This window comes from Neopelma chrysocephalum, unplaced genomic scaffold, assembly GCF_003984885.1.
Source record: "Neopelma chrysocephalum unplaced genomic scaffold, ASM398488v2 Primary Assembly neopelma1_184924, whole genome shotgun sequence".
Taxonomy (NCBI): domain Eukaryota; kingdom Metazoa; phylum Chordata; class Aves; order Passeriformes; family Pipridae; genus Neopelma; species Neopelma chrysocephalum.
In genome coordinates, this window is record NW_020938597.1 from 1 (window position 1) to 13,979 (window position 13,979).

General features: G+C 59.9%; 3 protein-coding genes across 3 annotated transcripts; 1 reads left to right on the forward strand and 2 right to left on the reverse strand.

Annotated features, from left to right (window-relative positions):
- Positions 1 to 6: 6 nt before the first annotated feature.
- On the reverse strand, positions 7 to 2,761 carry LOC113962755 (VIP36-like protein). Its single transcript, XM_027673511.1, has 5 exons — positions 2,614 to 2,761; positions 2,421 to 2,539; positions 1,858 to 1,975; positions 1,572 to 1,654; positions 7 to 272 (listed from the first exon to the last, which is right to left on the reverse strand). Exons 1-5 carry the CDS (start codon positions 2,744 to 2,746, stop codon positions 27 to 29), a joined length of 699 nt encoding a protein of 232 aa, XP_027529312.1. The 5' UTR covers positions 2,747 to 2,761; the 3' UTR covers positions 7 to 26.
- A 954-nt stretch (positions 2,762 to 3,715) lies between these two features.
- On the forward strand, positions 3,716 to 11,914 carry LOC113962756 (metal transporter CNNM4-like). Its single transcript, XM_027673512.1, has 7 exons — positions 3,716 to 5,158; positions 8,153 to 8,296; positions 8,476 to 8,613; positions 9,159 to 9,328; positions 9,433 to 9,532; positions 9,867 to 10,045; positions 10,231 to 11,914. Exons 1-7 carry the CDS (start codon positions 3,724 to 3,726, stop codon positions 10,444 to 10,446), a joined length of 2,382 nt encoding a protein of 793 aa, XP_027529313.1. The 5' UTR covers positions 3,716 to 3,723; the 3' UTR covers positions 10,447 to 11,914.
- Positions 11,915 to 12,649: 735 nt separating this feature from the next.
- Positions 12,650 to 13,888, reverse strand: LOC113962757 (ankyrin repeat domain-containing protein 39-like). The gene is made up of 4 exons (XM_027673514.1): positions 13,756 to 13,888; positions 13,501 to 13,604; positions 13,151 to 13,354; positions 12,650 to 12,996 (listed from the first exon to the last, which is right to left on the reverse strand). The coding sequence occupies exons 1-4, from the start codon at positions 13,886 to 13,888 to the stop codon at positions 12,859 to 12,861; spliced, it is 579 nt and encodes a 192-aa protein (XP_027529315.1). The 3' UTR covers positions 12,650 to 12,858.
- Positions 13,889 to 13,979: the final 91 nt, after the last annotated feature.

The following is a 13,979-nucleotide window of genomic DNA, read 5'->3' on the forward strand; positions in this document are numbered from 1 at the left end:
AACACCATCACAACCCTGCTCCATCCCTAACCCCAAACTCCTCCATCCCAAAAAATCTGCTCCACAAGACACCACCATGACCCCACTCCATCCCCAAGGCTCAGCCTCAGCTCCCAGAGATCCTGGATGGAGCACACATTCCATGCAGTCCCTCCCGGCTCCCACAGGGATTCCTGGAGCCCTTGGGAGGGAATTCCTTGCCCCAGAACCCTGAGAGGTGGGACAGCAGGAGCCAGTACCTGGTTTCCCGGGCTGTACCTCCTCTTCTGAGCCTGCCCTCCGGAATGAGCGCAAAGCAAGAGAGAGCACAGAGCAACACGGTCACAGGGCAGAGTCCAGCAGGGCCCTGCATCCCGGGAAACCTCCTCCTGGAGCACCTCCTGCCTTCCCAGGACTGGGAGCATGGGGGGGGGTGGTCAGTGCCAAATCCCAGGATAGACGGCATGGAAGTGGCGCCAGAGGGCAAGACCACGGATGGAGTCGCTCCTTGAACCCCCACAGGCCCACAGGGAATCCCAGCCAAGCTTCCCTCAGGAATAAAATCCTTTCTTTTGTCCTTGCAAAAGCGGGAATGAGCAGCTCAGAACCCACAGAAATAGTTTTTCTTGGTGCTTGACCCCCTTCCGGCTCCTGCTCTATGTCACCCACATTCCACTAGTTATTCCCTCTAAGACCTGTTGTGTGCCACTTTATCCCATAAAAGCAGAGCTGCCACCCTGCAAATCCAAAGATACATCCAACACTTCGCTAATCCAGCAGTTTGGAAAGGCTTTTCCTGGAACAAAGTCCATCCCTGCATCGGAGCCAGTGGGTTTGGGGATTGTGATAAAAGCTGAGAGTTACTCAAGGTCATAAAATATCAGTATTGGGTTAGAGTATCACTTGGTTTTTAGGGGGAATTGGAAATGAGAAAAGACCCAACTTTGGGTTTGGAGGAACGGAAGTTTCCAGCAACAGGTTGCCCAGAGAAGCTGTGGATGCTCCTGGATTCCTGGAAGTGTCCAAGGCCAGGTTGGACAGGGCTTGGAGCAACCTGGGCTAAAGGAAGTGTTCCTGCCCATGGCAGGGGTGGCACTAGATGGGCTTTAAGGTCCCTTCCAACCCAAACCATTCCAGGATTCCATAATTCATAACAGGGTGGGAATAGTCCAGGTTTATCCACCTCTGCACTTACTTTTCCATGGGAATGACACCACTAAACCCCAAACAACATCAGGAACACGAGGCCCTTCAGACCTTTCCAAGAGGCACCTGAGAGTAGTGAAAGGCTCCTCAGCCCTTACTCAAGGTTTACTCAGTCCCTACTCTTGGTGCAGCCCCCAATAGCAGAATTCCCAACACAAACACAGCTCCATCAACTCAGTTCTTCCTGCCCTAAAATCCCTTCTTCTGGGAAAAAGCTTCCCACAAAACCACCCCCAGCTTCTCCCATGTTCCCTCACCAGGAACTAAATCCAACCCTGTAGAAAAGCAGAGGAAGGAGGAAGAGCAGGAGCTGAGTTTATGATTCCAAAGAAAAGCTGTGTCCATAACCTTGGTGAAACCCATCCCATTCCTCCCTCTCTGCTCACCTCCTGCTGCTTCTCCTCGTTTGGATAAGTGTCCACAAACACTCCCAGGCCCAGGAAGTTATCCTTGCTTCCAAACACAGGTCCTAGGAGGAAGGAGAGACCTTGGGATGAGGTTGGGAAGGCCAGGCAGGGTTTGTTCCTTATCGTCATGGAATGGTTTGGCTTGGACAAGACCCTAAGGACCATCCAGTCCCCCCCCTGCCACAGTCAGGGATCTTTTCCATTAATCCAGATTGCTCCAAGGCCCATCCAAGGTGTGCCCTGACCCCTTCCCATGGGATTTTACCCGGCTGCATCCTGTCCTTGGTGTACCAGATGGCAAAGCCATCCCCGTTCAGGTTCTTCTTGCCTTGTCCATGGATTTTGAAGTGCACCTGCATCTCCCAATCCCGCAGGTAACAGGGCTGGAAAAGAGGGAAGAAATGGGAATTTAGGGGGTCTCTCCTGCCAACAGTGAGGTGACAGCAGAGACTGTCCATGCCATTCCCTGCCCATCTCAACACTCCACATGCTCTCACTCCCTGTTTTCCTCACCAAAATCCATCATTCCCTGTTCCTTCACCAATATCCATCATTTCCGTCATTTCCATGTCCGCTGTGTCCCAGCCCTCTCACCCAGCCCTCCCCATTCCATCCCCGAGTCCCCCCAGTCCCGACCATCTCCTGTCCCAATCCCAGTCCTCTCCTCTGATCCCATACTGTGTCACCCCCAATCCCGGCCCCCTCCTGTCTCGATCCCGACCCTCTCCCCCAGCCCTCAACACCCCATCCTTGAGTCCCCCCGGTCCCGACCCTCTCCCCTACCTCCCTCCCCCCCATCCCGGTGCCCCCGCGGCGCCCCTCGCTCACCACGCGGTTCCACACGGCTCCTTGCTTGCTCTGCACGTCAGGGGTGAGGCGGATGAACTGGGTCATGACCATGGCGTTGCCCAGCAGGTCCCACAGCCCCGAGCCGGCCGAGCCCACACCTGCGGGCCCACATGCACCGTCGGTACCGGAGCACCGGCACCGTGCACCGCTCACCTCCCCCCCGCCCTCTCACCCTGGTAGGGCTTGGACAGCGAGTGCTCGCGCTTGAGGTGCTCCTCGGTCTGCTCGGCCCGGACCCGGCCGAGCCCCAAGGCCAGCAGGGCCAACAGGACCATCCCGGCCCGCCACGGTCCCACCGCCGCCATCTTCCCTCCACCGCCCCCCCGCGCGCCGATTGGCTGCCCCGAGCCAATGTGCCCGCCCACTGGGGCGTTTAGCGAGGATGGTTGGTGAAGAGGGCTGTCTGTCAGTTGGGAGGGCGGGAGGCGCGCGGGCTGTGGTGGGTAATATAGTTCTGGGCTGCTGAGAACGGGAGGTACGGTGGGAACTGCAGCCCCGGGTCCTAGTGCCCCCCCCCGCCCCAGAACCTTGTGCCACTCTCCTCCAGGTCCCTGTGCCCCCACCCTAGAGGTCCTAGTGCCCTCCCATATGCTATTCTCCCACCAGCTCCTTGTGACCCCCTCCAGGCTCTAGTGCCACCCCATCTCGGGTCCTAATGCCCTCCGCCCCTCCAGGTCCTAGTGCCCACTGCAGCTTCTAGTGCCCCCCTTCTCCCGCCTTCGGGGGCGCGGTTTGAGCGAATGACGTCATTCCAGGGGCGTGACCCAGCACGTGCCGCGCGGGGGGCGTGGTCCGTCCTGTAGCTCCCCGAGCAGGGGCGTAGCGTGCTGGGCTACGTCAATCGGGGCCTGGCCGAGAGTTACTCCACGAGAGGGCGTGGTCTTGCGTGGGACGTCACAACTGAGGCGTGGCCCTCTAGTGATTCCTCGAGGGGGCGTGTAACTTCGTGACGTCACAACGGGGGCTTATCCCCACATCTTTCCTCCCTCAGGGTACGTGACCGGAGTCGCTGCTGCCCGGGGAGAGTGTCGCGCTGCGTGACGTCACCATTGGGGACGTATCCCTATAATTGACCCGGCAGGGGCGTGTCCATGTGCGTGGCGTCACAAAGGGGACTTGTAGCTGTGTGATCTCCTATGGAGGCGTGTCCTTTTGCATTACGCCGTAAAATGGGCGTGGTCTTCCTAGTTGCTGACCATGGGGCGTGTCCATAGTCCCGCCCCCTATGATGTCATCGCGCCGTGTCCGCCCCCTGCTCGCGCCGGTCCCGCCAGTGTCCAACATGGCGGGCGGCAGCGGCTGCGGGAGCACTGCCGGGGGCGGCCCCGGGAGCTCCGGTCCCTCCGCGGGGGCCCCGCTGCCCACGGGGTTCCTCCTGCCGCCGGTCCTCCTTCTCCTCCTCCTGCCGCAGCCTGCCCTCGCCACGCCCGCTCTCGACACCGTAGTGCTGGGGCTGCGGCTGGAAGGCAGCACGAAGCCTCCCGAGCCCGTGGCCGGGGTGGCTCCGGGGCCCATCCGGCTCACGGAGGGCAGCGAGGCCCTGCTCCGGCTCTACGGGCTGGGGCTGGGCCCGGGAGCCGCGGAGCGTGTGGCCTTCGCCGAGCTGAGGCCGGATGCCATCCCGGCCGTGAACGAGACGTGCGGGGAGCGCTCGCAGGACCTGCTGGTGCGGCCCGGCCCCACCGAGCCCCGCGACACCTCGGCGCTGCTGTGGCTGCGGGTGCTGCCCCTGCGCAAGCACGAGAAGGCCAAGGCCTACGTACTGTGCTCGCAGCGCCGGCCTGACCAGCCCTGGCTGCCGCACCAGGGGCCCGATGGGCAGGTGGTGGTCCTGGAAGAGAAGAAGTCCCTGCTGCCGCTGTGGCTGCAGGTGATTCTCATCGCCGCGTTGCTGGGGCTGTCCGGGATGTTCAGCGGGCTGAACCTGGGGCTGATGGCGCTCGACCCCATCGAGCTCCGCATCCTGCAGAACTGTGGCTCGGAGAAGGAGCGGCGCTATGCCCGCAGGATCAGCCCCATACGGAAGAAGGGAAACTACCTGCTCTGTTCGCTGCTGTTGGGCAACGTGTTGGTCAACACGACCCTCACCATCCTTCTGGATGACCTGACTGGCTCCGGCGTAGGCGCCGTGGTGGCCTCAACCGTGGGGATCGTGATCCTCGGGGAGATTGTTCCCCAGGCATTGTGCTCCCGGCACGGGCTGGCTGTGGGTGCCAAGACCATTCTGGTGACCAAGTTTTTCATGCTGCTCACGCTGCCCCTGTCCTACCCCATCAGCAGACTTCTGGACTGCATCCTGGGCCAAGAGATCAGCACCGTTTACAACCGGGAGAGGTTTCTGGAGATGCTGAAGGTGACGGAGTCTTTCAATGATCTGGTCAAGGAGGAACTGAACATGATCCAGGGTGCGCTGGAGCTCCGCACCAAGACGGTGGAGGACGTGATGACCCCGTTGGCCAACTGCTTTATGATCAGCAGTGATGCCGTCCTGGACTTCAACACCATGTCCGAGATTATGCAGAGCGGGTACACCCGGATCCCCGTCTACGAGGGCGACAGGGCGAACATCATGGACATCCTCTACGTGCAGGACCTGGCCTTCGTGGACCCTGATGACTGCACTGCCCTCAAGACCATCACCAAGTTTTACAACCACCCCGTGCACGTTGTGTTCCATGACACCAAGCTTGATGCCATGCTGGAGGAGTTCAAAAAAGGTAGAGGGGTCGCTGGTTCCTGCCAGCTGGAGGCAGAATTCCGGGGAGTTTTGCCCTCCCTGAGGTTCCTCATGGTTTGGGTGGTTGTGATCCTGAGGGATTGAGGCCACCTAGGGATGGACAGAGGGTCATCAAACCTGGTGTTGTCTCCAGGAATGCTTTGAGAGTGTTTCCTTGCTCCTTGTTTTTAATTATCAGCCCTGGAGGTCTTTGGGAATTCTCTCAGTTCCCTGGTTTGGGCTTGGCTCCCTCTTCCACGCTCTTCCCTGACTGTGGGAATGGTGAAAGCTCCTATCCCTGCTCTGCTTCCCACTCACGACGTCAGGGCACCGAAAAGTGGGAGCAGCAGGAGGAGGAGTGGGATGAACCCACCAGGCTGGGAAATCGCTCAGCTCCCTGGTTTTGGGCTTGGCTCCCTGTTCCAGGCTCTTCCTGGCACTTGGGAATGGTCAGGGTTTCTCTGTCCTGGCTCCTATCCCTGCTCTGCCTCCCACTCATGGCATCAGGGCACCAAAAAGTGGGACTGGGAGAATGAGTGGGATGTGAGCTTGCTGTGGGATGAACCCACCAGGCACAACAAAGCTCCCAGGAAGGATTTGCCCTCCCCAGGCCTTTCCAGCCCAGGCAGGGACCTCCTTCCCTGCCTAGCTCCTGCATGGGGCCAGGATGGAGGGAAGATCCCGGCACCATCCCAGGTCATCCATGACCCCACACACTCTCCAGCTCCTGTTACACTTTCCAGAGCACCAGGAGCAGTGTGAGATCCAGGAGATTTGCAGGACATTCCTGGGAGATCATGCACGGATTTGGGGATCCTAATCCCTCCTGGAGCCTGGGTGAGGCTTTGGGAGCTGGCACATCTAAGCCTGGCTCTCCAGGGCTGTCCCACCCCAGTCCAGCTCCAAAAAGCAGGACATGGGAGCAGAGTTGCTGCCGGATCTGGAGTTATCCCCGCTCCTGGCAGCAGCTTTCCCTCGTTGGATCCTGATTAAGGGATTTAACCACGTTCCTTCCGGGCTCAAAGCCGCCCATAACACCGAGGGCTCTTATTTTTCCACTGCTGGGTCAGGAGAAGGGAATTTGTGGGGCTGGTTTGGAGGTGAGCCCTACACATTCTTCATGGATGCAGCTCCATGGTGAGGATCTGCCTCATCCCCCTGGATCAGGAATGAGAGATGCATCCAGAGGGAATAATTAACTGGTTGTGCTAATTGTGGGGCTTGGCAGCCAAAACTCTCCCTGTTGTCACAGTCACTGGCCTTGGGGTGACAGTTTCCACATCCATGTCTGGCCTCTTCCCAACTTTCTCCTCTTGGTGTGAGGCTTTTAAGAGGGGAACTTGCCTATGGAGACAGGCTGGGTGAGCTGAGAATGTCCAGCCTGGAGAAGAGAAGGCTCCAGGGGGACCTTAGAGCCCCTTCTAGAGTCTAAAGGAGCTCTAAGACCTGGAGAGGGACTTTGAGTAAGGGATGGAGGGACAGGACAAAGGAGGAATTTAGGTGGGATATTGGGAAGGAATTCTTCCCAGTGAGGGTGAGGAAGGGCTGGGATGGAATTCCCAGAGAAACTGTGGCTGCCCCATCCCTGGAAATGTCCAAGGCCAGGTTGGACAGGACTTGGGGCAACCTGGGAGAGTGAAAGGTGTCCCTGCCCATGGCACTGGATGGCCTTTGAGGTCCCTCCCAACCATTCCAGGATTCCAAGAACACCCCATGGGGAGCTCCCTGTTCCTGTGGGGAGCCCCAGAGGGGGTCCCAGTGTCCATCACTCCCTGGTGATGCCCATCCAGGTGCCCTTTGCCTGTGGGTTTGGGCTCCCCGGGCTGTGTTTGCTGTGCCAGGACCGCTCCCTGTCCTGCTCATCCCACAGGGAGCAGCTCCTGACTCACCTCTATCCCGTCACCTGTCCCCACCATGCCCCACCCAGGCATCAAACAGGGCCATAAAGGGAGTTTAATGACCCAAACAATTTTTGGGCGTTCCCACCCCTTCAGGCACCACCTTTTTCCAGCTGTGGAAGGAGCGTGGCCAGAGAGGGAGGAAAAGGAGATCTGTGTGGTGCCCATCCCTAAAATTCCCCTTTCCCTGAGTGATGAGGGGCCTGTAGCTCTAAAATTAAGTAGTGGAGAGAGTCAGGAAGGGCAAGCTTGGAATAATGCCAGAGCAGGACACAAGTGGGACACCCTGTGTAGGCCTTGAGATGGTAAAAGTGCCTTTATTTTGGGATGCACTGAGGTCAGGGAGGGAATGTTGCCCTCTAAAAGCCCCAGTTTCCCCAGGGTAAGGATACCAGTTTTCCATGTGGAAGTGGAAACATCCCAGGAATTTTTCCTGCTGGTTTTGTGGGATTTTGGGACAAAGCAGGAGAAACTCCATTCCATGGAGCAGCTGGGGCAGGATGATGCACTCTCAGTGGTTGGGATTTAGCTGGAATCCTGCTGGAATGGGATGAGGGGAGCCCTAAATCCAGGACTGGAAGGTTTTCCTGCCTGGAAGGACGTTACTGCTGCTGGCCAGGGCCCTTGACTCTGTTCCCTGGGGTGTTTTGGCTCTGGGATCGGGTGGACACCAGGTGTCCAGAGCATTTCCTCTGGGATAGGATCAGCTTGGAAGAGCTGCCAAAGAATTTGGGAAAGGAATTCTGGGTGAAACACAATTCCTGGTGGCCGTGGTGGTGGTGACATGGTTGCTCTTGTGTCATCCCATCCCCTGGGATGCTCTTGGCCAATCCCACATCCCAAGGCAGCTCCCAGGTACTTCAGCTTGGAGGGTGCCTCAGTCCCAGCCTTAATTACCATCCTGGGCTTAATTAGTGTCATTACCCTGGGAGCCAAGCCCAGCCCAAGGGCTTGTTTAGATTTGAACTGGTTTAGGTTTTAACTGGTTTATTGTTAGATTTGAACTGGTTTATTGCTCTGGGGAGGGAAGGGCCGGGCCCAGGGACATCCCAGGGTGTTGAGGTGTCTCCCATTCCAACATCTCTGTCTATCCATAGGGAAATCTCACCTGGCCATTGTGCAGAAGGTGAACAACGAGGGGGAGGGGGATCCCTTCTACGAGGTGCTGGGGCTGGTGACCCTGGAGGATGTGATCGAGGAGATCATCAAGTCCGAGATCCTGGATGAGTCTGACACCTACAGTAGGTATTGGGGCTCCCCCCGTTCCCATCATCCTGTCCTTCCATGGGGAGATCCTGTCCCCCCATGGGCTGCTCCTGTTCCCCCATGGGCTGTTCCCACCCACCCTGGACCGATCCTCCCTCCACCCCGTGCCAGGGGTCCTGCCATCCCCCCCAGAGCTGACTCCTGCCCCCCACAGTCGACAACCGCAGCCGGAAGCGCGTGACCAACCAGAAGAACAGGAGGGACTTCTCGGCCTTCAAGGACCCCGTCAGCGAGCAAAAGGTCAAGGTATCCCCTCAGCTCCTCTTGGCTGCCCACAGGTTCCTCCTGACTGGTGAGTTTTGGGAAGGGGGAGCTCCCTGTGGCTCAGGGAAACCCAGGATGGGCTCGGTGTGTCCCCGTGTCCCCCATGCCAGCTCCGGCCCTGGAGACTCCAAGGAGTTGCTCCAACCATCTCATCGAGAAATGATGGGTCTTGTCCTGCTTTCCTTTGCTCTGTTTCCCCCCCCCCGCCCCAAAATGGGAAGGGATGAGGTTTGGGAATGCCAGACCTGCCTCTGACAAGGCCCTGTCCCTCTGGGATGATCTGGGTGGGGACCTCTGGGATGATCCTGTTCCCAAGGCTGGGGATGGCTTTGCTGGGGACCTCCAGGATGATCCTATTCCCAAGGCTGGGGACCTCTGGGGGGGGCACCTCCAGGATGATCCCGTTCCCAAGGGAATGCCCTTGCTGGGGACCTGGAGCTGGATCCGTGGGTTCTCCCGGAGGGAGCTGTTGATGGAGCCCATCCCATCCCAGGCACCATCCCAAGGGATGGGGAGGTTGCACCTGCCCCTGGAAGGACAAAAACCAAGTGTGACCCCTTTTACCTCTCCCAGAGGTGCCACTTTTCAGCCCTACCCTCATGTCGGAGAAGATCCTGCTGCGGCTCCTTGGATATTCTGACGTCATCCAGGAGCTTAAGTTCAATGAGGAGGACAAGAAATCCCCCCAGCACTACCTCTACTGCAAGAACAAGCCTGCTGACTACTTCATCCTCATCCTGCAGGTTTGGAGGGTTCCTGGGGGCCTCCATTCCCCTGGGAATGCTGTGGGGAGGGGAGGGGTCTCATTCCTTAAGGATGTGGATTATGGAATGTCTCCCCCTGACAGGGGAAGGTGGAGGTGGAGGCTGGCAAGGAGTGCATGAAGTTTGAGGCGGGACCGTTTACCTACTACGGGGTGATGGCCCTCAGCCCCCCTCCTGGATCTGGTAAGAAGCCCCTGATCCCTCAGGATGCTCCCTGGAATAGGGCTGCAGGTGGGAGATGCCGGAGGCTCTGAGCCCCGTTGGTGCCCCTTTGGTTGGGCAGCGTGTCCTCAGGGACACCTGGGCTGAATCCCACTGCCCCAGCTTTGGGGTCCTTGAGCAGCCACACAGGGAGCCTCATGGATGAGATGGCTCCTGCACTGCCTTGGGATGTCCTAGGATGGGTGTCCTGACCCCTTGTGACTGGGCTGAGCTCCCAGCCCACTCCCCAGCACTCCATACTCTCCTCCCAGTTCCGGGGGCTCGGAGGTCTCACCCCACCCCTCTGATCCCCCAGAATTCCGGTCCCCATCCCGTGGAAGCGGCCTGGCCCGCTCGGCCTCCCTGAGCAACCACGAGCGCTCCGAGTCCATCTCGTCGACCGTAAGTGGCAGCACCAACCAGCTCAGCGGGACTGGGAACCAGTACGTGGCTGATTTCAGCCTCCGGGCACTGACCGACCTCCAGTTTGTCAAGGTGGGCACAGAATGGTGGGATGGGAACAGGGAAACAGTGAGGACAGGAACAGGGAAACAGTGGGAAAGGGGACAGAGAAATACTGGGAAGGAGGACAGGGAAACACCAGGAATGGGGACAAGGAAACACCAGGGACAGGGAAACACCAGGAATCCCTCCATCATCCCTGTTTTTCCTTGGCCCAGATCACACGCCAGGAGTACCTGAACGGCCTCACGGCCTCCCGCATGGACAGTTGTCCCCAGTCTCCTGACAGCAACAACTCCCCCAGACCGGGCCCCGACAATCCGGAGAGACCAGAGCCTTCGGCCCCCGCAGATGAGACCACGAGCCTCCTGAACGACAGGAACTGCCAGGGCCGCCGGAGCAACCACAGTTCCATGGAGAACAACAACGTCTGACCCCGGCCAGCGCCGGCGCACTCCGGAGGGCCCGGGGCGTGCCCGGTGCAGGGACCCCCATCCCGGCAGGAATTGGCTGCCACTGGAATATGAGCCAGGAGAAGTGACAACAGCACAGTGAAGAATGGAGGAGCTGGAATTTGCTGCTGTTTCCAGGCTGGCTCGTTTTTTTGGGATTGATTGGAGCAGCGGCGGAGGCGGCACCAAAGGCACCGCCAGCACCGCCCACACAGCTCAGGGACATTGGGGTCTTGTTTGCCACAGTAGGACCCTGGGGATGGAAGTTCCTGCCCTTTGGGATCCTCGGAATGGACATCCTGGCCCTTCAAGACCCTTGGGATGGATGGGCTGGTCCTTTGGGATCCTCGGGATGGATGTCCTGGCCCTTTCAGATCCACAGGATGGGTGTCCTGACCCTTTGGGACCCCCAGGATGGACATCCCACTCCCTCAGGGCTCTTGTGCTACATTGGGACCCATGGGACGGATGTTCCCTTTCCTACACCAGCCTGGGATGGGAGTCCTGGGCCCTCGGCTCTCCTACACCACGTTGGGACCCTGGGATGGGCATCCCGGCTCTTTGGGATCCCCTGGGATGGGAATCCCGACCCCTCAGGATTCCTACACCAGCCTGGGATGGGGGTCTCAATCCTACACCATTTTGGGGGGGTCCCAGGATGGAAATCTCAGCCCCTTGGGGTCTCCTACACCACTGTGGTACTCCCAGGATGGGCATCCCAGATCCCTGAGGACTTCTACACTCTCCTGGGATGGGGGTCCCGAGCCCTTGGGATTCCTACACCACATTGGGACCCCCGAGATGGGGGTCCCAGCCCCTCAGGCCCCCCCAGGATGGGGGTCCCTGCCCCTCTGGGGTGTTTTTGGTGTCAGGGACCCCCTGGTTGTGCTGCAGCCCCTCCCCATTCCCAACCCCCTTTCCTGCTGGCCGGGGACATGGGGATGGGCTTGGAGCCCCCGGGACACCCTCACCACAAGCAGTCCGGGGTCCCCCTGGGGGGGGGTTTCGGTGCCTTCCCCCCCACCATAGGGGGTCTCAGGGTCTTGGGGAAGGAGGTCAGGGATCGGTACGGGGGCGGGGGGGGGAGGCGCACCAGGATCCCAATTTTGGGGGTTTTTTGGGGTGACACAGCGCTAGTGACCAAAGTTGTACAGGCAGGAGGGGGTCATGTGTTCCCCCCGGCACCAGGGGACCCCCAAAGCCATCGGGACCCCCCCTCCCTCTGGGTTTATTCCCAGTTTTGGGAAAGGGGGAGACCCCCCCTAAGAAAAGCACAAGTTCCCTGCTTTGAACTCTGTAAGTTATTGGGAGAAGGTTAATTAATTATTTTTGTTAATCATGTCTTGACGATCAGTTCCTAGAGGTCCTTCTGTGGGGACATTTTTAGAGAGAATAATAATAATTAATAATAATAATGATAATTAATAATAATAAGCCAGGACAAAAAAAAGGCCCTTTTTTTTATTAAATCTTCCTCTATGCAAACCCCTAACCCCTCCCCTGGGAATTCCTATTTATTGTTCAGGTTTGATTTGTATGTTTGGGGAGGGTAGGGCCCAGAGGGGGGAGGAGGGAGAGGGCAGGGTCTACCCCTCCCCAATCCCCCCCCCCCCTTCCTGGTTGTGAAACAACCGTGGGATTTTATCTCCTGGGGTTTTTTTGAGGGATTTTTTGCCAGATGGATAATAAAAGTCTATATCTGTATGTGGGTCTCTGCCGTGGTTCACGGGGGGTGAGGGGCCTGGTGATGGTGGGGGGGAGCCCGGGGACACCACCCCAGCCCTGGAAGTGTCCAAGGCCAGGTTGGACAGGGCTTGGAGCAACCTGATCTAGTGGAAGGCGTCCCTACCTGTGGCAGGGGGTGGGACTGGGTGGGCTTTAAGGTCTCTTCTAACACAAACCATTTGAGGATTCCATGAAGTCCCACCTAGACACCCACAAAGGTGGAGACTCATCTCTGAGGTCAGGGAAGAAAAGGTGCTGTTGGAGATCCCGGATAAGCGGGATCAGTGCCCAACCACTGAAGGACAAGGTTCCATCCATGGCCCTCCTGCCTCTGCCTCCCCCCACAGTGGGATCTGGATCCCCCCAGAATCCCCTGAGCAGCTGCTGTTCCCTCCCAACCACCCCAGAGGGAAGCACAGGAGCCCTCCCACCTCCCGCGGAATTTACTGCTTCAACAAACTGTTTTCCACGTTTTTAGTGGGTTTTTTAGGAAACAAAGTCCCTGGAAGGTGGGAGGGGGGTCTGCACCTCCCTCCTGGTGTGAACCCTCCTCACCCTGGCCCCTGGTACAGGTGACAAGGGGACAGAGTCGGTGCCACAGGCTGTGTTTGTCCATCGGAGACGCCTCTGGAGGTCCCACTGGGGTGGCTCTGGGTGTCCCGTGTCCCCTCAGGTGTCCAGCAGGTCCCGCACATCTGGGTGGGCCCCATCCCGCGGGAGGCGGCCCCTGGAATCCTGGAGTGTGGCCAGAGCCGGGCAGAGCCGCAGGAGGAGTGCACAGAGCTCACGGTGCCCCTGCTCGGCTGCCTGGGAGGGCACTCGTGTGACCCCCAGAGGGACAGAGCGACACACCCCCCAGGCTCCCCACCCACCTTGGGCGAGAAAGGGGACTCCCCGTGCCCCCCACTCACCTTGGGTGAGAAGTGCCAAGGACAGAAGGCTCCCCCCCGTGCCCCCTCACCTTGTGTAGAGGGGTCCGCCCGTCGCCGTCGGTGGCCGCGGGGTCGGCCCCGTGCTGGAGCAGGAGGCGGCTCACGGCGAGGTGGCCGCAGTAGCAGGCGCGGTGCAGGGGGGTGGCCCCACCGGGGGTCCGGGCGTCGCAGGGAGCCCCCCGCTCCAGCAGCACCCGGCACACCCCCAGGTGCCCGTTACGGCTGGCGTAGTGCTTGAGGGGTGGAGGGGGGAAGAGAGTGGGCAGGGGGCCGGGACCCCCGGGACCCCCATACCGGGGCCGCGTACCCACCAGGTTGAGCCCCCCGTGCCCACCGTAGCAGGGCCGTGTGCCCCCTCAGGACCCCCAGACCCCCGTACCAGTGCCGTGTACCCCGCCCGGTCGGGCTCTCCGGGGTCCCCGCGCCGCTCCAGCAGCCGCAGTACCCGCGGCTCGTCCCCGTCCCGCGCGGCCGCCCAGATCCCTGCAGGCAGCGGGGCCGGGTCAGGCCGGGACCGACCTCCGGGGCTGCCCTGGGACCCCCGGTACCGGGTACCCCTGCCCAGAGCCCCCCCGTACCCTCCCGGTACCGGCACCTCCGCGCACCCCGCCGGTACCCCCAGAGCCCACCGGACCCCGCTCGAAGTCCATCTCGGCCAGGCTCTGGTGTACGCTGGGCACGGCCACCGGCCCCGAGCAGCAAGGATCGGGCATCGCCCCCTGCCCGGGGCAGCACGGACCGAGCGGAGAGCGGCGACCCCCGGCCATGGCGCCGGGGGGACCGGAGAGACCGGGGGCGACTGGGACGGGGACGGAAATTGACGGAAAGGACCGAGGATTGACGGAAAAGACCGGAAAT

What these genes read in the sequence shown, in the direction of transcription:
- LOC113962756 (XM_027673512.1), top strand. Translation starts at nt 3,724, where the DNA reads ATGGCGGGCGGCAGCGGCTGCGGGAGCACTGCCGGGGGCGGCCCCGGG. An exon ending in GGATGAGTCTGACACCTACA is followed by an intron (nt 8,297 to 8,475) that starts GTAGGTATTGGG and finishes TGCCCCCCACAG; the next exon opens with TCGACAACCGCAGCCGGAAG. An exon ending in CAGCCCCCCTCCTGGATCTG is followed by an intron (nt 9,533 to 9,866) that starts GTAAGAAGCCCC and finishes CTGATCCCCCAG; the next exon opens with AATTCCGGTCCCCATCCCGT.
- LOC113962757 (XM_027673514.1), bottom strand. Translation starts at nt 13,888, where the DNA reads ATGGCCGGGGGTCGCCGCTCTCCGCTCGGTCCGTGCTGCCCCGGGCAG. An exon ending in CGAGATGGACTTCGAGCGGG is followed by an intron (nt 13,605 to 13,755) that starts GTCCGGTGGGCT and finishes CGCTGCCTGCAG; the next exon opens with GGATCTGGGCGGCCGCGCGG. An exon ending in GGCGGACCCCTCTACACAAG is followed by an intron (nt 12,997 to 13,150) that starts GTGAGGGGGCAC and finishes GTGCCCTCCCAG; the next exon opens with GCAGCCGAGCAGGGGCACCG.
- LOC113962755 (XM_027673511.1), bottom strand. Translation starts at nt 2,746, where the DNA reads ATGGCGGCGGTGGGACCGTGGCGGGCCGGGATGGTCCTGTTGGCCCTG. An exon ending in GAGCCGTGTGGAACCGCGTG is followed by an intron (nt 1,976 to 2,420) that starts GTGAGCGAGGGG and finishes CCTCTTTTCCAG; the next exon opens with CCCTGTTACCTGCGGGATTG. An exon ending in ACGAGGAGAAGCAGCAGGAG is followed by an intron (nt 273 to 1,571) that starts GTGAGCAGAGAG and finishes TCCGGAGGGCAG; the next exon opens with GCTCAGAAGAGGAGGTACAG.